Here is a 21,619-nt window from a genome sequence, read left to right on the forward strand (position 1 = left end):
AAGTCTTTCTCTGTTTCTCCTCATCATTTATCAACAACACACTCCTAAAATCCTAATAATAATGTCGAAAAAACGATGCTCGAGGTCTGAATCTCTGTACCACGACGTCATTGAGCACATCATCGAGAGACTTCCTCTGAAACCTCTGGTGAGATTCAAAACTGTATCGAAGCAATGGAAATCAACGATCGAATCACGTAACTTCCACGAAAGAGTTTGGAAGCACCACCGTCGTCAGCAATCAGGAGATACAGATGTGCTCTTCGTGTCCGCGTGTAGTGACCCTCCGCACACAGAACTTTTAAGAACACTAGTGTTGGGTTCATCATCATTGGTCGATATCCCTACCCCTTGGGAGACGCAGAACACACAGTACTTGGTTTCCAGTAATAGCTGTGACGGTCTCGTTTGTCTCTACCATCACACAGAATACGGTTATGTGGTCAACCCAACCACTAGATGGTATCGGGCTCTTCCTCTCAGTCGGTTGCAACAACGCATTATCGACTTGGGAGAAAGTTACTCCAAGCTCGGACACAAAGTCTTTAAGCTTGGATTCGGTAAAGACATATTCACGGGCACTTACAAGGTCGTTTGGCTATACAACTCTTCAGAATTGGGCCTAGAAAACGCTACCACGTGCGAAGTTTTCGACTTTAGCACCGGCTCTTGGAGGTATGTCACTCCCGCTTCTCCTTATCGTGTTGTAGGTTCAACCGATCCTGTGTTTGTAGATGGGTCGCTTCATTGGTTCACAGAGTGCGAAGAAACCAAGGTTGTATCTTTCGATCTCCACACCGAAGCTTTTCAAGTCATCTCTAAAGCTCCATTTGCCAATTCCAATCCTTCCGAGATCGTCATGTGCAACCTTGACAACCGCTTGTGCGTATCCCTATCCCACATTGAAATGGACTACCAAGTGATATGGTAGTTCAATTCAAGCAACAAGACTTGGGACAACATTTGTTCCATCGATCTGCATATATGTGCAATGTTCTTTGATGTCTCAACAAGAAGAAGAAGAAGACGAAGAAGTTGTTGTTTAGTGATCATGTGCATCGTCGAGCACTGTTGACATTTGACCCCAAAACCAAGTCAGAGGATCCTATTTTGGAAGGGATTTCTGAAGCTTTTTGGGAAAAGTCCATCCGATTTCCTGTCTGTTATTTCCCTAGTTTGTTCTCTATTCAATAAATTTATCTGCTTATTCTATTTCAATGCATGCACAATGTGACATCTCAATAGTGTGATCTTGTCACTTCCATCCACTATCTGTTATTGTCTCCTCTTCAAGGTATGGTTTTGGTCTCAACTGCATTTGCGAAAGCCAGAATCAAAAGAGAAGGCTCCATCTCCAAGGTTTCCCCTAGAGAAGACTGAGATAAATGAGGCACTGCAGCGCATTCGCTGCCCTGTCCAGCCAATGAAAAGCTGATTATTACAACCATGTCTCCAAGGGGCTCTCAAACTTCTCCTAGCATCATCCAAAAGGATCTATGATTGGTGAAAAAATCTTTTACTTCTTCCAAAGGACATAATCCGTAAGTAAGCAAGACTCTTATTTACACCATTTTTTTAGAAAGTTTCAAGCTCTTTTACTCAGAACAATAACCTTTTTAACCCTTTTTTTTTTCTTGATTGTTTCATCATCTTACATGGTTGAACTCAATTACTTGGCGTGTTTCCTCTGCTTTCTGCTATGGTTTAGAGAGTGTTTTTATATCAGTGTTCATGTTTATAATATCCTATTCATATGTTGCTTCTGATTTGTTTGAAGAATCAGTAAATAATCCATCTCTGTATACTACGTCTTTTCACTCACTCCTCTCTAAGGGCATCTCCAATGGGGGGAGATAAAAAAGAATGCTTAAGTGGGGTTAGGAATAGTTTAATATTAACTTTTGAAAATTGTTTGGTTAAACTTGTTTTAAGAACTGTAAAATTGTATGCCTCCAATGGTAGATCCTAATTTTGGATTTTTCAAGAAGCAACAAAAAAAAACAAAAATGGGATTCTGATGAACAATCCATCACTACATACAACAAACACACAGATCACATACCATAAACAAATGATGTCAAATGATATTCAACAAAACATAAACAATCTATGAATCTCTACAATCCAACAAAAAATTGTATCTCTCAAGGCTTAAGGTTTCTTGTGTTTTCTAGAAAAGCAAGACTGAAACCGAAGAGTGATGCAGAACAGAAATGAGAGGAGCACATAAAACCAATCTATTCATTTTGGCCAAAACCTTCACTTCCATTGTCCGTTTGTTGCAAAACTTTTGAGACTTGTAGTCCCAAAAGCTTGAGTCTTTGATTTTGTCTTGTCACCATATTCTTACTCATCTTCACAAATCTCCACCTGAGGCAAAGATGATCAAGCCAAAGAGCACACACTTTCAGATAGATAATACCTTGAAAATCAATCCTCTGTTTGATTCCAAATCCAGTTTAGACTTTCGCCAAACTTCAGCGTTTCAAAGTAACGTCATGGTAAAAATCCTTCAGCTATACGGTTCTTGTTTCACCACAAAGAGGACACAAAACTCCACCTTGGTTTGAACGTACAAACCAAACTTGATTCCTTTTTTGAGAATCTGAACAAAAGCAGCACTTAAGAATCTTTTAACACCAGCTCAAAAACCTGCAACTTCAATGTCTCTGCATAAATTACAAAATGCAGACCAAAAAATACTCAGCAACTGATCCATACACAAGACTATAATCACCAACACATGATATTTGTGTATATCATGCATATGCAAAGAGAGATTGTACAAATCCAAAGTCTCACTAACACATATTGTACATGTACTTTATTGATACTTTGATTTTTGGCCACAGGATGATACACTACAAATATCACACACAAACATATTCTAATTATTGTCATATGTACAGATTGCACATCGCCAAAGCTCTTGCTTAGCAATTTCTTCCTTTGGTTCAACAACCTCTTTCTCGGCAATTTAGGAAAACATGAAAATTCAACAAAGAAAACCCAACATGACTCTCGCACATTTCAAACAAACCAGTCTAAGACTGTACCTCTGTTCAATCACAACCTAGCTACTTTCTTCCTAGAAGAACATTACATTTGGTTACCTTATCTGCATCTTGTAGAACAGGCGTAATCAAGTCGCCATTAACAGCAACAAACACAACAATGTTAATGTTACTATTGTAACTAAAACTCTTCCCATCTTTGCAGCTTGCATTCCACCCACAGGATGTTGAGCCAGAGCCATTTCTGTAAACAAAAGCAATGATTTAAGCTACAATACAACATACAGAACAATGTGTGTCCGTCTATGTTTCATTCAATTCAATCCCACCTTCTCGTATAGTGCATCAAGAGCATCAATGTTCACAGGGTAACCAACACGGAAGGTAGAAACAAAGAGACTCTCAATCATATTCTTCAATACTGCAGATTGAATCATGCAATAGAGGAGGCAAATTGGTGGTCGTGGTAGCTTTTCCCTCCGCCGCCGCAGCAGGAGGAGGAGGTGGTGGTGCCACGGAGGATTTGGACGGAGCAATTCCAGCCGCTGCAGCATAAGGTGTCGTTACGGTCTTCCTCGGACCATCTACGAAAGCCATCACCGGAGTTGTTTGAGCGATCGTAGGAGCAGGAGTTGGTGAACGACGGACAAAGATTGATCGGCGTTGGAGAAGTGGAGAGAGAACAGAAGCATTTTTTTTCCCTTAGCCAATCGCAGCTTGACAGACACTCAGCCCTGATTGGTAACGTCTGTTATTTATGGCTGTAAGGACTTTGACTTAAAAAATTTAGTTGCAGAGAATTTGGTTGTTGATGCTTTAAACTGTTAAAATCTGATTGTTTACCAATAACTTTTAAAGTTGTAGCTGTTATTTTTATTATTATTATAAGTATTAATAATAAATATATATTATGTCAGAAATCTGATTGTTATTGAATGTTTTCTTTTTCTATTGAGTAGTTATATGAGGCTATGAGCAGTCAAAAATCCATTAAGCACTAATCAATACATTGTTTGAATGTTATTTTCTTATTAATGATGTATTTCATAAACTTTTTTATAGTATTATTAGTGATGATGATGTAAAAATAAAATTTATTATTAAAATGGATCTTTAAAAAAAGAGAAAAAAAAGAGAATAATTAATTTATAAAAATAAAATATATAAAATATTTATATATACTTTTGGATAGCTTTTTAAATATAAAAGAGTGAAAAAAGAAGACTTTAAAAATTATTTAATTTTAAAGTCTGGGTTTTGACGCTTAAAAAAAAGTGAAAACAAAGAAGAGAAAAAGAAAAGTGACTTTTAAAACTTAAAAAAAAATAAAACCCAAAAAAGCCTGATTGGCAAAAAATTGGCTGTCAAGTCTTTAAACATTTTTAAAGTCTTAAAAGTGGGTCACGAATCAGGGGCTCAATCTTTATAGTTTCTAAAATAGTTGGGTTCCATTGTTATTACATTACAAGACATTTTTTATGTTGTTTGTTAGTGTATGCAACTTATAATAATACTCAAACAAGTCACTAGTTATAAGTTACCACACTACATAGCAATTTCATAGATAAAGAAGTTAAACATAATATAAAGTCTATCCAAATCACACCAATCATGTTTCTACCAAAAAAATAAGGAAAAAAATATAAATTAGATTTCAACGAGAAATGAAACTATTTTGTATCTCTCGTAGATCAAAACCAAAAAAAAACATTTTTTTTTTTAAAAACCTTTCAATATCTCAATAAAACGTAAAGAAACGTGGTATATATACACAATGGACCCGTAGAAGTATAAAACCGTCTCTAAGAACTAGGTTAAATACTTAAGCAAGCAACTTGGCTTTAGTTGGCCCGCGGTTTAGCCAGCTTGACAGCCACAATTTACCTCTTTACTACATTATCCATTGAATTTAATAACAAAATTACTAGTTAATATCATTATTTTTTCTATTTTTTTTAGATATATAAAACTTTATATTTTTTTCATCTATCTGTAAAACTCTATATTCTTTTCAATGCACAATGTGATATCTCAATAAAAATTTGCTTTTTGGGACCACTTCTCACATGCGTATTAGCTCTCGCCTTGTATTAGATTCCGAGGCATCCACAACTCTGTTAAGAAGAAAAAGATTTGTGCTATTAGATTAATTACTTGTTTAACAAGCCAGGTGTGAAAACAATATATATAGCCTAGCAAAGACAAGAACTCACAAATTGACATGGTAATTTAAGTGGCTGCATAGGTGACGTTAAGTGGATTAGGATCTTAAGATCATTTGCCTCGGTGATACTCAATAAATTGAGTTCTCTAATTTTGTTTATTAATATTTTAATGTTATCATATAATTCAATTAAATTTTATTTTATTTTTTGAAAACAAACCTATCAAATTATGACAAATAGATATGAGAGAGTGTAAAAGTATCTTAAACAGAGACACTATTTTTCTCTCTCTTCAGTTTTTTATTTGTTTTTTATTTTTTATTTAATAGATTCTCATCCTCATCTCACCAATGGGAATGCCTTAAGTGACAGCAACATTGGCTCGAACCTGTAGAGCCACAATGGCGTTGAATGAAGAAAGTATATCAGGCAAAGCACATCAAATGGTTCAAACAGATCAAGCAGAATAGAAGTATATCAAATATTTGGCTGTTCAAGTGCAGATCAAGGGTGAATAGCATCAAAAAAGCTGTAGACCAGATCTGCATGTATTTCTCCTGCATTTATCATAAAAAAACAAAAAAATATAAACTGCATCCAGTTCATCTGCAATAACTTTTAAAAGTAACAAAAATTCTTGAATGGTAACTTAGTCGTAGAAAGACTACATTAACGGGTGATCTGCTATTTTTATGTCTTTCCATTCAAAGCCTATAGCTAATAACGATAAGAAGAAGCTGCCAAAATTCGAAAACGCTACTGCATTTCGAATATTTTGCAAAATGCTGCCATTTCAAAGAACCATTTTTTTTTTAAATTTCTTTGTCCAATTTCTTTTTTCGACTCTATATATATATATATATATATATATATATATTACTTTGGCGGAGTTTTTAATGGGTTGGTTGTTTTTTTTTTGGACTTTCGTATTTAATTTTCAACCCAAAGCTACATATGGGAATTTCTAGTTTTTGTTTTTCTTTGCCCTTTAAACATATATGTGGATAATTTTTACCTTTTTTTTTTTTTAACAACTGTGGATAATTCTTACCATAATGCGCTGTTTGTATGCACAAAGAGATCTGCTAAGAAATAAGAGCTGGTGGTATGTTTTGCACCCAAAAAAAACACATGAAAAAGAAAAAAAGAAAAAGAGCTGGTGGTATCAATGAAAGAAGATTATTCAAAACTTAACGGTTGAGCATCCAGTTGTGGTTTCATCACAACCAGTTCCAGCTTCTACGTACTGCTCAAAATGTGGTCAATATCGATGAGTGCAAGGATAATCTAAAGTGAAAAGAATGATTTAGGAGACCTATAAACATAAATGAAAATAATATTATATAATATGAGAAGGTTTTTTTCAACTTCTTCTAATAACATGACATTTGGGTTCTTATGTAGCTGACACATATCCTCATTCTCAATTTAATTCAAAACTATGGGTTAAAGAAACTTAAATAGATCCATCTCAATTTTCTAGCCAACAAAACATAAACTCATTTCAATTTTATTTCAAAACTATGAAGCAAAGAAACCAAAAAAAAGGCCCGTTCTCTAGCCAACATGACTAAATATATTTTATTTCTTGTCCACGCCTCTCTGCCTCTACGAACTTGACATCATTTCGTAGCATCAACTACATAATCTAAGAAGGTATTAATGTTTTACTTATGGTTGGTTGTCTCTCATTTCTCACATCATCATCAATTCTATCACCTGCTTTATTCCTCTTTCATGACTTAATTGGTTAAAAATCACATTATTTATTATATAAGTACTCATATTTATCTTCCTCTACTAAATCTTTAATTATTTTTGGTTGGTATTAATTAATATTATTTCATAGCAAGATTCTATTTAGTTTACTTTGGTAAAAACAAAAAAAATCGTTTTACAAGAGTATATTTTGTCTAATTTAATTTATACGATTTGTAAATTCCTCACTATTGTTCCTTTAAATTTCTTTACTCTTCGTCTACCAAATCTTTAATTATTTTTGGTTATTTAATTTAGTATCATTTCATAGCAAAAATCTCTATAGTTTTTATAAAATATATTTATTCTATATAAATTTGTCACTTATTTTTTTATCACAACCGGAACTTTATTACTTAACTATTTTTATCGGTTTCACATGTCAATATTTATTATATATTAAACTATAATAAAATAAAGTTGAGAGAAATTGTCATTTGGCACCCCTCTATTTTTTTTTAACATGTGTCATTTTTTCAATTTTATTGAAATAAAAGACACATTATTGCTAATCTAAAACTAAATTGTCTACACACATTTTTTTAATTTGGGATATTTTATTTGTTCAGTTTCTTTAGATTACATTAATTCTCTCAATCAATTACATTTATGACATTATGGATGGACGTTTTCTTTTGTTCAAACTGTTCATGTTGCAATAATGCATATGACCAAATTAATTACAATTAATATGCTTTATAACTGTATTTATTGTCATGAATGTGATTACTCAGAATAATATGTCAATGGAATTCCTTACAAACTTCAAACAATGTTTAGTATTATATAAGATCCAATGATCACATGACTAATAATGAAGAAAACAATCACTCACTATATGTCTTTCTTTTCCCCATCATTTTCCATGGTATTTTTTTAAAATATTTTTTCTTATGAAGTTTTTTTTTTAAAACATGATGTCTTGCAATATGATGATTAACATATTAATTTCTCTAAGACTATTTGAAGAAATCGTTTACAAAGCCATGTCAATGTTTTTTTTTTTTTGGTATCAGTGTCTTGTCAATATTTATTAGCATCTTTCAAGGATTATGTTTTATGATAGTTATGATTTAATGTTTTTGCATTGTTTTGTAATGTGATTTTTTAAACTTTCAAACTATAGTTAGAAGTCTTAAGTGATGAAGATGGGCCTAATGCTTGAGTCCTAAAACACAATCTTTTTGGCTTTGAACATTCACTCATAATATTATAGTTGTAAGTCCCTTAGATTTCTCCTCTTAAATCCTTTGATCTACAACTACAATATATTTCTAAGTTTATGTTTTGTAAATTTGCTTTGTTTTCCATTTTTAAAAGTTCTTTATCCCATTACCAATTTTTTTTTTACTTTGCATATTGATAAAAAGATTGAGCCTAAATTTACCGTGTAATGCATATAAACATGATCAAAAGATCACATATTTCTTTATTGCCTCTTTGGAATCACTCCCAAGCTTTACAACATCCTTTCGCATCACGGAAAAACATTACAGAGACCTATTGTAAAATATTTAATATATGTATATATATACATATTGTAACCTCAATACTTTCATCATAGACATATGTCAATCATTAAAAGTGGTATAAATTATAGTAGATTAACCTGTACAAAAGCAAAACTACTTTTATATCGCATTGGTATTGTTTGAGTTGTCAATCATACCTCATGTCTATTTTCCTATAACCCTTACTCCATCTGTCATTATGCTGTAAAAAGCTTACACTATTTACAATGGTTATCTATATTTTTTTAGTTTGAATTTTATGTTTTACATTTAGGGTATAATTTTTAAGAGATATGGTTTAGTATTTAGAGTATAAGATTAAAAGCAAGATGCTATTTTAGTATTTTTAGAATTTAGAAATGATTTGCTAAATTTAAAACCAAAACTTATTTTTATGCAATATGTGAAAATTGTCCTTCTTTTAACACACTTCATAATTATAAGCTTATAAATATATATATTTAAATTGTTTTCAAGGCATATATAAATAATATCATAAACATTTCATATATAGTTTAATGAAATTTTATTTTACATACGAATATTTAATTTTATGGTGGGTAATTTTCTAGTATTATATACTGAGAGATAATGTTAGGTTTCCTAAATTACAAATATTGTGTAATCTATTAGATCTTCCTTTCCTTAATTTTCTATATATTTTTTTTGTTTTTTGTTTTTCCATAATTTTGAGCTTTGCGTTCTCCATCTCTCAATAGGTTTCTCCTATTTACCTTGTCAGAGTATTATTTATAAGTGCGTATGTGACTATAAAAAGCAACGGCGACTGGAATGGTGTCGAAAAACGCTGCTCGAGGATGGAATCGCTGCCCCACCATGTCGTAGAGGGCATACTCGAGAGACTAGCGGTGAAACATCTACTGAGGTTCAAGGTTGTATCGAAGCAATGGAAATCAACGATGGAATCACGATTCTTCCAAGGAAGACAGTTGAAGCGGCGACAGAAATCTGGAGATCCAGATGTTCTCATGGTGTCCGAGCCCCCGGACACAGAACTTTTAAGAACTCTAGTGTTGGGTTCATCATCACTGGTCAAAATCCCTACCCCTTGGGGGACGCTCTTGGTTTCCGGTAATAGCTGCGACGGTCTCGTTTGTCTCTACCATCCCACAGAATCCTGTTTTGTGGTCAACCCCACCACTAGATGGTATTGACCTCTTCCTCTCTGTGGATTACAACAACGCATTATCGACTTAGGAGAAAGTTACTTCAAGCTTGGACACAAACTCTTTAATCTTGGATTCGGTAAAGACATAATCACGGGCACATACAAAGCAGTTTGGCTGTACAACTCTTCGGAGATAGGCCTAAAAAACGCTACCACATGCGAAGTTTTCGACTTTAGCACCAGCTCTTGGAGGTATGTCACTCCCGCTTGTCCTTATCGTGTTGTAGGTTCAAATAATCCTGTGTTAGGTTCAATTGATCCTGTGTTTGTAGATGGGTCGCTTCATTGGTTCACAGAGTGCGAAGAAACCAAAGTTGTATCTTTCGATCTCCACACCGAAGCTTTTCAAGTCATCTCTAAAGCTCCCTTTGCCAATTCCAATCCTTGCGAGATCGTCATGTGCAACCTTGACAACCGCTTGTGCGTATCCCTATACCAGATTAATAAGGCCTACCAAGTGATATGGTCATTCAGTTCAAGCAACAAGACTTGGGACAAAATTTGTTCCATAGATCTGCATATATGTGCAATGTTCTTTGATGTCTCAACAGGATGGGTGCTCCATCCACTAGCACTTTTGGATAGAGAGAACAAGAATAAGAAGAAGTTGCTGTTTAGTGATCATGTGTCTCTTCGAACACTGACACTTGACCCCAAAACCAAATCAGAGGATCCGGTTACTGAAGGGATTTCTGAAGCTTTTTGGGAATATTCCTTCCGATTTCCTGTCTGTTTAATAAACTTTGCTTATTGTCAATGCATAAATGTGATCTTATTGCTTCTTCCATCAACTCTGTGTTATTTTCCTTAGTTTGCTCTCTATTCCATAAATTTGATTATTGTCAATGCGTAATGTGATATTTGTAAGGACACACGAGACAAGACAAGTAGCTAATGAAAATGTGTATAAAGTATTTTGCGTTTCTCATTTTTTCCACAAAAAAGGAACCTGAATCCTATTAAGAATAATATAATCCGAACATTATATATGCAGTATTTGTTACAAAACACCGTTCATAGAAAAACAATTTGCTTTAAGCTTTCTCTCCTCTCATTATATTGTTTTCCTTGATCAACAAGCTAAAATAGAGCAAAAGCTTCGTCTGTTTTGTTGGAAGGTGGAAAAATGGTATTGTTGTAATCAGCATGCTTTACCGTGTTTGCAACCAAGCACTCCTGCTTCCATGGTGAGTTTCCGGACCATCATTCCCGGTTTAGGTCGAATTGCAAACTTGTTTGGAATCGGGTTATGCAGTTTAGCGCTCCACGCATTTGCTTTTCCTGACTGCACAAAGTAAGCTCCGTTGAGGAAGTAATCTCCTTCTGATTGCCAGTTCCATGATTTCCATTCAACGAATGGCGTGTACTCTCTCTTTGTTATCTGTTTGGCTTGTTCGTTAGGAGGAGCAATGAAACGGTTTCCTTGACTAATGATTGTAGGGTCCATGTTTCCACCAATTGCATACATTTCCCAATGTGTGTAGTCATTGTTCACCACATGGATCGTTCCGAATCTGCAACGAGGCATTCTCTGTTCCAATCTCTTACCGAAGTGGTTAAACGCAACCGTTATCTGCATTTTCTTGTCTATCACGTGTTCGTCCCTCGCCCCAAACAGCATCACCTGTTCATTTGCAAGATTAGGAGGCCTTTTTATATTCTATTGAATCTAGTGATATATCTTGAATGTTTCAAACGCAACTAGACATGGTATTTGTGTTTTGCATGAGTAATAAAACAGAGTATTTGTTTTTTTTTACCTCTTGGTGGTCGGTGAAATGACTATTGGAGATAGTTACGGCGGTGGAGCCGTCAATTGCATCGATCATACCATCTTCACATCTTGTCATTGAGACATGATCGATCCAAATATTCGTTGCTCCAAACAAGCTGATTCCATCACCATCACTTTTTGTCCTAAGCCCTATGTGCTGCTCTGAGTCTCTGATCAACCCACCGTTACCAGTAACGATGTGCTTGACGTAAATATTGTGTATGATCACATTATTCACAAATTGCAGCGTTAGTCCAGCACCTTCCATGATGTAAACCCTCGCTCCTCTTCCATCGATTGTTTTGTCGCTCGTTATCATCAATTCTTGTTGCAGTTTTATGATCATGCTTCTTGCAAATATGATCCAAAGGGGTCCGTCTCTAGTTACTGCATACCTTAACGTTCCTGGTTTAGGGTTGATAAGATCGTTGTCAGACGCGTCGGTGACAACGTAGATCGGTCCGTCTTTTCCTCCGGTGGTTTTCCGGCCGAATCCGAGAGCACAATCCGCTAGTTTCTTCCGGTTATTTGCCCAGTTACGGTCGCATCGCCAGCATTTGTCTATGGGGTTATAAGCTACGCATTTTCCGCCGTGTTTTTGCAATTTTCGACGACTTCTGACCTGTGTAAGCTCTCTCCTTGTATCGTTTATTGATTCCGTGGCATCCACAGCTCTGTTTAGAAGAAGAAGATTGTTTTTATTAGATTACTTGTTTGAGAAGCCAAGTTAAAAAAAATATGACCTAAGGAAGACGAGAACTCACAAATTGACATGGTAATTAAAGTGGTTGGTGACGTTAAGTGGATTAGGATCGTAAGAGCCAAATGTTTGTTTCAATGCATCGCTTTTACGTTGCATCCAGTAGCTATCAAAGACAGCCACATGCGCTCCAACCTGTGGAGCCACTATAGCTAATAACGATAAAAAGAAGCCGCCAAGAGTCAAAAACGCTGCTGCCATTTCGAATATTTTGTAAATGCTGCGATCAAAGCCGTTGAGATTTTTTATTTTGTTTTTTGTTTTTTTATCTCCCGGCAGAACCTCAAGCGGATGTTGTGGTTTCAGATAATTGGCCTGCCGGGATTAAAAGATTTCAGATATGAATCACGGATTTGCTTTAATAACAAGAGGGACTGGAGAGAGAGAGAAGAGTCAATGGAGGATTAAGAATAAACAGAGATTAGCCAACCATTAATTTTAAATCTCTATGGTCGTCATTTCTCCTAAACTCCAATTATAGCTTTTTATATCTTTGTTTCATCCTTCTATTCTGGAATATTTTCAGTTATTTTTGCCTTGACCTGATATTATTTTTAGTGAGATATAAATTACCCAATTTGAGGTAACTATTTTTGCTTTTGCTAACCATACATAGGTTTACATAATCAATACAGAGTTTAAAAATATTGAAAAGAAATAATTTGGGTTTCAGTTCAGAATTTTTTTTTTACTGTATGGATCAGTTATTAGAAAAAAAATTGTGCTTATTAAATTATATCAATAATTTCACTAATTTATTGGTCTTCAGTACAGCTACCCCATTGCGGTCAGAAGCTAACTAATGGCGGGACTCTCTGTTCCCTTAAAAGAATTTGGAGAAGACATAAATGAACAAATTTTATTTTGGAGTACTGATTTCTGAAACTGTTCATACATCAAATTGATAAAAAAAGAATCCAAAATGTTATCTGTGTGAATATGGTCCGTGATCAATAATAACACAGATCTAAAATTCACCCACTTATATGCAAATTGCAAAAGGCAACCATAAATAAAATCTTGACCCATATGATACAAATCTCGTTATGTACTAGCTATAGCACTATGAGTCTTGATCACACATTTCACCAGAAAGAAACAACACCATAAATGTTTCAAGAAACACACAAACCCTAGTAATTACCCCAAAAGACTGTAACTGTTAAAACCTCTTTCACCGGAAGAAAGCAGATTCAGAGCTGAAAATAAACAAGAACAATGAAACAAGAAAGGTTCAAGAAGAACCTTAACGCCGTCGTTTTATGTTTGTTCTCCTTCTTCTTCCTCTGTTCCACGTCGGATTTGCTCCTCCCACGTTCACCGTTAGCGATACTCACCGGCGGGAGGTGGGATCTCCTGCAGCCGAGTGTAGGTATATCCGCAATGCACATGCAGCTTCTACACAACAACAAAGTCGTCATCTTCGACCGTACCGACTACGGCCCTTCGAATCTCACTCTCCCTCCTCATCTCTGCCAAAACGCCACCGTTTTCGACTGCTCTGCTCATTCTATACTCTACGACGTCGCTTCGAACACTTTTCGCCCACTCACACTTCGGTACGACACGTGGTGCTCCTCCGGTTCTTTAAACGCTTCCGGTTCTTTAATCCAAACCGGTGGTTACGGCTCCGGCGAAAGAACTGTACGTGTCTTCACACCTTGCGACGGAGTTGGAAGCCTCTCGTGTGATTGGGTTGAGAACAGAGCGTATCTCTCCTCTCGCCGGTGGTATTCAACCAATCAGATTCTTCCCGATGGTCGGATCATCATCGTCGGCGGCAGAAGAGCCTTCACCTACGAGTTTTACTCCAAGAATCCGGGCAAATCCGTCTTCAATCTCAGATTCTTGGCCGAGACGAGAGATCCGAATCAAGAGAACAATCTTTATCCGTTTCTTCATCTCCTCCCCGACGGCAACCTCTTCATCTTCGCTAATCGGAGATCGATTCTGTTCGATTTCGTCAACCACCGGATCATCAAGGAGTTTCCGGTGATTCCCGGCGGCGATAAACGTAATTACCCAAGCACTGGCTCCTCCGTGCTCCTCCCTCTCTTACTCACCGGAGAAAGTAACCGATCGAAGATTGCGGCTGAGGTTATGGTATGCGGCGGTGCTCCCCCGGGAGCGTTCTTTAAAGCGGCGAGGACGATCCCTAAAATCTTCGTCGGAGGATCTCGCTCGTGCGGGAGATTGAAAGTGACCGACCCGAATCCGAGATGGATCATGGAGCAGATGCCATCGCCACGTGTCATGGGCGATATGTTGCTGTTACCAAACGGTGACGTTTTGATCATTAACGGTGCGGCTAACGGAACCGCTGGTTGGGAGGACGCTACGAACGCTGTTCTCAACCCGGTTTTGTATTTACCCGACGAGCCTGACCCGACCCGAAGATTCGAAATTCTCGCCCCGACTCGAATCCCTAGAATGTACCATTCCGCGTCTCTCCTTCTTTCCGACGGCAGAGTCTTAGTCGGAGGAAGCAATCCTCACCGGAATTACAATTTCACGGCGAGTCCGTACCCGACGGAGCTCAGCCTCGAGGCTTACCTCCCGCGTTACCTCGATCCGCAGTACGTGCGCGTGAGGCCGACGATTATCACGGTAGAGCTAGCCGGAAAAATGTTGAACGGTCAGGGTTTTGCGGTCACGTTCGTGATTCCGGCGTTCGGGATGTTCGACGGAGGAGTGTCGGTGCGGCTAGTGGCGCCGTCGTTCAGCACTCACTCGACGGCGATGAACCAGAGGATGTTGGTGTTGCGTGTGAGGCGCGTGAGTCAGTTATCTGTTTTCGCGTATAAAGCTGACGTGGAAGGACCAACGAACTCCTACGTGGCACCGCCTGGGTATTATATGATGTTCGTGGTTCACCGTGGAATCCCGAGTGTAGCGGTTTGGGTTAAGATTTAACGTGAGCCTCTGATACGTTGGACTCTGCTGCTTTTGACTCTATGTTTTCTTTTCTTCATGATTTTCATAGTTTTACTTTTTACGTAGATAGATTCATTAGTTTTTGATTTTTTTACCAACCGTAGTAAAACGTTTTGTTTAGTGACAGTGCTGAATTCAAACAAGACTCGGATGGTAAGCTATATTAAATGTTTACAGTCTTGAGTATTTATCAATGGTGAGAATATAGCAAATTTGAGACAAGACAATATCGAAAAAGCATTCTTCGGGTGTGGAATCGTTCACTAACGACGACGTCGTTGAGCTTATGATGGAGACACTAGCCGTGGAATCTTATTAGGTTCAAAATGCGTATCCAAGGAACAATGGAAATTCGAATATAATACTTCCAAGAAAGACGATTGAGCTATGCTCAGTAAACAACATACATAAGCACGTCAGTTTTCAAGTCATCAGTTTCGGTTAAGATCATCCCGACTCCGTTGATAGTGAATCGCGTATGTGGTTTCACGTTGCCTTTGCTTGGATTCATCAAAGACAAATTCAATTGGCTCTTTGGAAATAGGTCTAGCTAGTACATGTGAAGTTTTCGATTTTAGCACCAACGTTTGGAAGTAGTCCGTATATCTATTACCCCCTTCCTCTCTTTGCCCGGATCATTGCTTTACATGATTATGTGTACGTATATATAATATATTGGTCGCTTCTTTGGTTTACAGAAGGTATAAACGAAACCAAAGCTCTATCTGTAGATCTTATATACTTCATAGTTCACACCAAGACTTTATTGCAGATCGATCTCAGTACGAATTCGGGCTTGATCGATCAGTCTTTATTGAAGCATGCAGTAGGATTGTTTTGAAACAGATAATATGCGATCAAAAAGCTTAGAATAGGAAAAAGAGGGGACCTTATTATTTTCAGCAACATTAACTGAGTTTCCTTGGCAAAACATAATAAATATGGCTCAGAATAGCATATTTTTTTCTTATTTATTGACCCCAAATTAAATGTAATAGTGACGACTCTCCATCCTACACAATTTATTTAGTCCTTTCTTTTAGCTCGTTGAGTTGGTGACTTTTAGTTTTAGATTATAAGATTAATATTTTGCGTCAAACAATGAGTACACTATAGTCTCTATGTTCATATACATGGATTGTTTATAATTATGTTATCATTGTTGTTAGTACTTACAGTAGAACCTCTATGAATTAATAAGGTCGGGACCATGAAATTTTTTATTAATTTATAAAGGTCGATAAATAAGAAATTGCTGCTACTATTTTTCAAGGTAACGATGAAGTTGAAAAAGATATGACGATACCTTTAGAACCAGTTACACATAAGAAAGCAATTATCGCCTCAAGAACTCTCTACAATTTTTGGATGCGATTTGAGAAGACAACACTATAAGTTTTTGATGCAGTCAGAAAGATTAGAGATGCTCTCCAACAAGAATGCAAATTCAAGAACAAACAAACAAAAATGTATTCATATTTCACTAAATATTTTTAGATATATATATATATATATACTAGTTTATTTGATTATTAATTTATGATATTGATGGGACCATATTTTTACATGAGATTTTTTAAAAAATTATTAATTTATTATTTTATCGAATAATGTCCATAATTACATTAGTCCCAACTTGGGACCGGAAAAATTTATTAATTTATAGAAGTTATTAATTTACCGAGTATTAATTTATAAAGATTCTACTATATATCTTGTCTATCATATGTCGATAGCATGAATTCAGCATAATACTCGTGTTTCCTTTTTGGAGTTTTGACCGGACAAGATAAACCGATTTAAGTCCAATCAAAGATTCCAATTTATCACGGGTCGCCCTAATTTTCTCTCTAGCAGCCGCCAAGGAAAAAAAAAATCTCATATCTGAGGTCGGACTGCGGTGGCTTCTATAGCACCGGCTCCGGCCTCCGGTTTCTCTTCAGCTTTAGTTTCGTTTTGCTTCCTTGTTTTTCTTTTGATGGGGTTTTGATTGGAGTTTTGTCTTTCTGGGCTTGGTTGAGAGTTAAAATCAAGATGTATTTGCAGTGGTTAGGCTCGCTTTTGTGTAGTCTACAGCTTGCAACAGCCTCCTGATTTTCCCTTGGTGGCCATCGTTTCACGCCATTCACGAAGTTCGCAATGGTTCGGGTTCGTGTTCTGCATTTGTGGCTTCGTATCTGGTGATGGTGGCTTGGGGGCTTAACCACGCTTTGGACTCCTCCTCTCCGTTTATCTAGGTAAAATTGTTTTAATTTCAAGTGTAGGTTGCGGCAGTTTCAGTGATGTTTGTCGATTAGCATTTCATCTTCTACCACGGTTCGGGAGTTTGATCATGCAAGGTCCTTCCGGTTCTAGAAGACTAGCTTTCGTATTCTCCTGGCTGTTTTGGATACTTTGTTGGTTTTCCCCTTTACAAGGTGACTTTGATCTTTTGTTTGATAGTGGAGATGTTTAGGCCTGCTAACTCTTTGGAGATTCTCTGATTCACTGGTTCAGTCCGGTTCGATCTTTTACCCTTCTTGATCTTTCAAGATTGGTGTTACCCAGCTTGGATATTTCGCTCTTCGACTCTGCAATTTAGATCTGATCGAGATCTAGTCCTTTGGTGTGGCTTCTATCTAGGTGGTTATCTGTCGCCTTGAGTTCGACATCCCCATATCCGGAAGAAAGTGCGTGGAACTTGAAGTAGTTCTTCTTGCCGGGTTATGAAGCACAGTTTTAGGAGTTCTGTTACGGTTTCATTTAGGCAGTTTGGCTTCTCAAGAGGAGGTTTTGAGTGTCGATGGTTGGCCGAGGGCATCTTCGATACGTTCTATCAAAGAATCTCTGGAGTCCTGGTTTCCTTGGTTGGTTCGATATGTCTCCATCTTATCAGTTTCATGTGATCTTTGTCCTGTATTTGTTAGGGGTTTCCTCTGGTGTCATTGTAGCATTTAGCATGTTTGTTGCTTCCCTTTCATAGGGTTTTAGATTCTGGAGATATCTCCTTTTTCTTCCAGGTTTAGACTCAGGGGATATATCTTTCATCCGCCTGCATAAGTATATATTTCACAAGGTTTCACTTTGGCAATATTAATAACAACCGATGACAAAAAAAAAAAAAAAAGTCCAATCAAATATGAAAATTTTATTTTATAATTATATATTTTTCCGTATTTTGATATATTGTTGGTAAACCAAAACTTAAAACGGAATAAAATATCGAATTTGCATTCACATAAAACTCGGTTGAAAAAGGAAAAAAAGTGAATGAGTTTGATGAACGCACTAAATACTAACACATGCGACGCATGATAATTATTCTATACATAAACTAAAGGAAATTGAAACATGTGAATAAAAGAAGAACATAGCATTCTTAACCACAAATCCTATATAGGGTTTATACAAATTAATATTTACCTAAAAAGTAGAACTTCTAGTTAATTAATTAACATACGTAATAAACAAAGAGGGTTGTTAATAAATGTGATCGCTTGTGACACCAACTACATATTTACTCAACCTTATACGTCACACACGAGAGGACATGACTTGCAAACTCGTTAGTACACTCTTCAGATCTTCATTAGCAGAAATTTATTATTTTATTTTCTTTCTCTAAATATTTCTCCAATTTATTTCCCCCTAATCTTCTTCTTTACAAGTGATAAGCCTTTACTCAGGTGTTTGATGATCTAGATCTAGTATAAGCTAAGGCATGAAGATGAAGTTGTGGTCCTCCATAAATACAGTATACATCTTAGATATTTATACCGATCGATTTCAAAAGTCGTGTAGATTACGGAGATACGTATTGCCTACATTGCATGCAGATTTTGTGAGCACAATGATCACGAACTACTAAAAGTCTAATGATTCAATATGATATATATATATATATATATATAACCAAAGTAGCTTTACTTACATACCCAAAAGAAGAAGAAGAAAAATACGTCTGGTCATACATTTATTACAACAAGGCTGATATATATATATAACTTCCAAATATATAAAACACAACAAAGAGCAGAAATATATATATATATATATATATATATATATATATAAAATCGATGGATCAGCTGATAGCGAAATGAGTTTATGTATATAAATAAAACCAAACCAGCTAGGAAATAAAATTAGAACCCTAAATAGCTAAGATAACGATAGCTAAATAATAATTATATATAGATCATATTAAAATAACGTTATTTCTTAAATCATGGAACGATCTTAGTGATGATGTCGTTATTAGCGGACAGATCAACATTGTTCAGATTGTTGCTCTTTTCGTTGTCGTTGTATTCGAGGTTAATGTTGCTATTATTGTTCTTCTTGGAGAAATGTAGCTTGTTGTTGTGCATCCAAACCTTAAGGACTCTTCTCTTTACTCCAATCTCTTCACAAAACCTTTGAACAACACAATCTTCTTGCCTTTGTATCTTCCAGCCAACTTTCTCAGCAAAATTCAGCATCTTCTCCTTCTGTTCCGGCGTGAACTTCGTCCTAAACCTCTTCTTCTGGTTGTATGGCGGGTGTGGTAGCGATCTAGATGCGGTGGTTATGCCATCTTCCTCCATAAAGTCCTCGGACTCGGAGTTGTTATGCATGTACCGGTAGTTAGAAACTCCAATTGGCATGATCATTTGGTGCGGCATGGCTGATCTGATCTTATGGTGGTTGAGCATGAGTTTTCTCGGTGGAGGCGGTTGGTGGTAAGGAGACATGTCTGTGGCTGCAGGTTCGCCTTCCACTTCTTTTCTATGGAAGTTTCTGTGGCAATTGCAAGCTGAGCAAGTAAGAGTTTCAATGGAGCCATCTTCACCACTTGGCATAAACTCTCCACACCCATCAGTAGCATTGCCTCCCATAGCTGCTGCATGGTTCTTGAGACACTCCTTGTACTTTATCATAGGCTTCTTGATGATGGCGTTGTAACTCACATGATGAGGATCTTGTTGATGATGATGATGATCATAGTTGTTGACATGACCATTGCCATGTAGCGGCATTTGTGGTGGTTGAGTAGTAGTGTTGTTGTGAGTTGGAGGAGCAGAATTAGGAGCATGAAGCTCATGATGATGATGAATCATATGACCATGACTACCATTACCACCACCACCAAATGTAGTGTTTAATGGGATGGGCATATCATGATCTTCTTGACTTGCAATTTCCATCTTGTTTTTAATTGGGTCTTCTTCAAAAACCTTTTTGCTTTTCTTTTTTTTCTGCAATCTGTTTCTTGGTTTGGAGACAGAGAAACTAGCAAAGAAGAAAACAAGACAATTGGTGGCAAATTATTAGTGACTAAGACCAAAATGATTAAACTATGAAAGGTGTGGACACTTGCTTGATTAAAGTCTTAAGGAGTTTCTACTTTTTTTAGAAACAACTCACGGAAAGCAATTTAAATTATCTTACTCTTTTTAAAGAAAAATTGGAAACCCCAAAATCATAAGACAAATCGGAAGAATACAAAAAAAAAAAAAAAAAAAAGGGAAATAAAACTCTTTATTGCAAGCCTGCTCAAACAAAAGCTGACAAACGCACTTCAAAAGAAGTCTTCTACTTCAATTTAAGTGAGAAATTTATGATGACCAGTAAGTAAAAAAGAAAAAAAAATTGGGTCATGAAAACAACTGTTCGTTCTTTGATTACTAGTGTCCTCTTCTCTCCTAATTTTGATGAGAGATTTAACACAAAAGAGGGAGAGAGAGAAGTCAAGCAAGACTGGTTATGCAAGAAATGCGAATCAGGTTGTTGATGAATGAACTGGATTAGGAGCTGAACACGTACCTTCACAACTAAAAGCAGCAAACCTTGATCTTACTATATGCTTCAAAAGTTCAGAAATTCTGTTAAAGCTATAGTCATGAGCATCAACCAAATAGAAACCCTTAAAGAGAAGCAAGAGATCAGATTAGAGATATTAGGGTTTTGTAATGAAAGACTTTGAAGGGAGAGAGGAGACAGATTTGCATTTGTGTTTTGGATGTGAAGGCAATGTCTTAAACTAAACGAGCTTACAGTATTAGTAGTGAAAGTCTAAAGCCTAAAAGCAAGAGTGAGAGAGAAAACCAAACTAGATATTTTTTAACATTTCACTCTCTCTCTCTCTGTCTCTCTTTCTCTCTCCTACCTTCCCTCCCATTTTTTTACACAGACAAAAAGAAAACAACACCATTTAATAATGCCAGGTTAATTTGTTAGTATATTAATATCGTTTAAACAAATAAATATAATCAATCAAATTATTTTAATTAGATATGGGTTGTCAAAATAGTACGTCTTACTGGTAGTAAATGACTAATATTATAAGAAATATAACCTAGCTAGAATTCTTGTTTTATCATGTATATGATAAATAATTTTTGTTTTTTAAACTAAAGAAAAGAAGATCAGAGAAGGGGAGAAACAAAGAAAACTAAAAGGTTATGGGTGATTGCTTTGCTTGCACTATCAGACATCAAATTTACACAATATTTAGAGAGAGAGATGTGTCAGAGAGTGGTGGGGGAGACTAAGC

The 21,619-nt window shown here is 36.3% G+C and overlaps 1 protein-coding gene and 4 pseudogenes across 4 annotated transcripts; 3 read left to right on the forward strand and 2 right to left on the reverse strand.

The window, feature by feature from the left end:
• The first annotated feature begins 61 nt into the window (after positions 1–61).
• Positions 62–1,194, forward strand: LOC104778718 (F-box/LRR-repeat/kelch-repeat protein At1g09650 pseudogene; annotated as a pseudogene).
• A 7,979-nt stretch (positions 1,195–9,173) lies between these two features.
• LOC104778719 (F-box/LRR-repeat/kelch-repeat protein At1g09650-like) lies at positions 9,174–10,560 on the forward strand (annotated as a pseudogene). The gene is made up of 2 exons (XR_015595230.1): positions 9,174–9,829; positions 9,910–10,560. The product of XR_015595230.1 is annotated as an F-box/LRR-repeat/kelch-repeat protein At1g09650-like (transcript).
• On the reverse strand, positions 10,460–12,491 carry LOC104773181 (putative pectate lyase 3). Its single transcript, XM_010497761.3, has 3 exons — positions 12,176–12,491; positions 11,398–12,085; positions 10,460–11,261 (listed from the first exon to the last, which is right to left on the reverse strand). The coding sequence occupies exons 1-3, from the start codon at positions 12,370–12,372 to the stop codon at positions 10,779–10,781; spliced, it is 1,368 nt and encodes a 455-aa protein (XP_010496063.1). The 5' UTR covers positions 12,373–12,491; the 3' UTR covers positions 10,460–10,778.
• A 99-nt stretch (positions 12,492–12,590) lies between these two features.
• Positions 12,591–15,299, forward strand: LOC104773190 (aldehyde oxidase GLOX pseudogene; annotated as a pseudogene). The gene has a single exon (XR_015595229.1). The product of XR_015595229.1 is annotated as an aldehyde oxidase GLOX pseudogene (transcript).
• Positions 15,300–19,176: 3,877 nt separating this feature from the next.
• On the reverse strand, positions 19,177–21,533 carry LOC104773199 (zinc-finger homeodomain protein 4 pseudogene; annotated as a pseudogene). The gene is made up of 2 exons (XR_015589114.1): positions 20,890–21,533; positions 19,177–20,355 (listed from the first exon to the last, which is right to left on the reverse strand). The product of XR_015589114.1 is annotated as a zinc-finger homeodomain protein 4 pseudogene (transcript).
• Positions 21,534–21,619: the final 86 nt, after the last annotated feature.

The sequence above is a fragment of the Camelina sativa genome, chromosome 3 (assembly GCF_030686135.1).
Source record: "Camelina sativa cultivar CO46 ecotype springtype chromosome 3, ASM3068613v1".
NCBI lineage: Eukaryota > Viridiplantae > Streptophyta > Magnoliopsida > Brassicales > Brassicaceae > Camelina > Camelina sativa.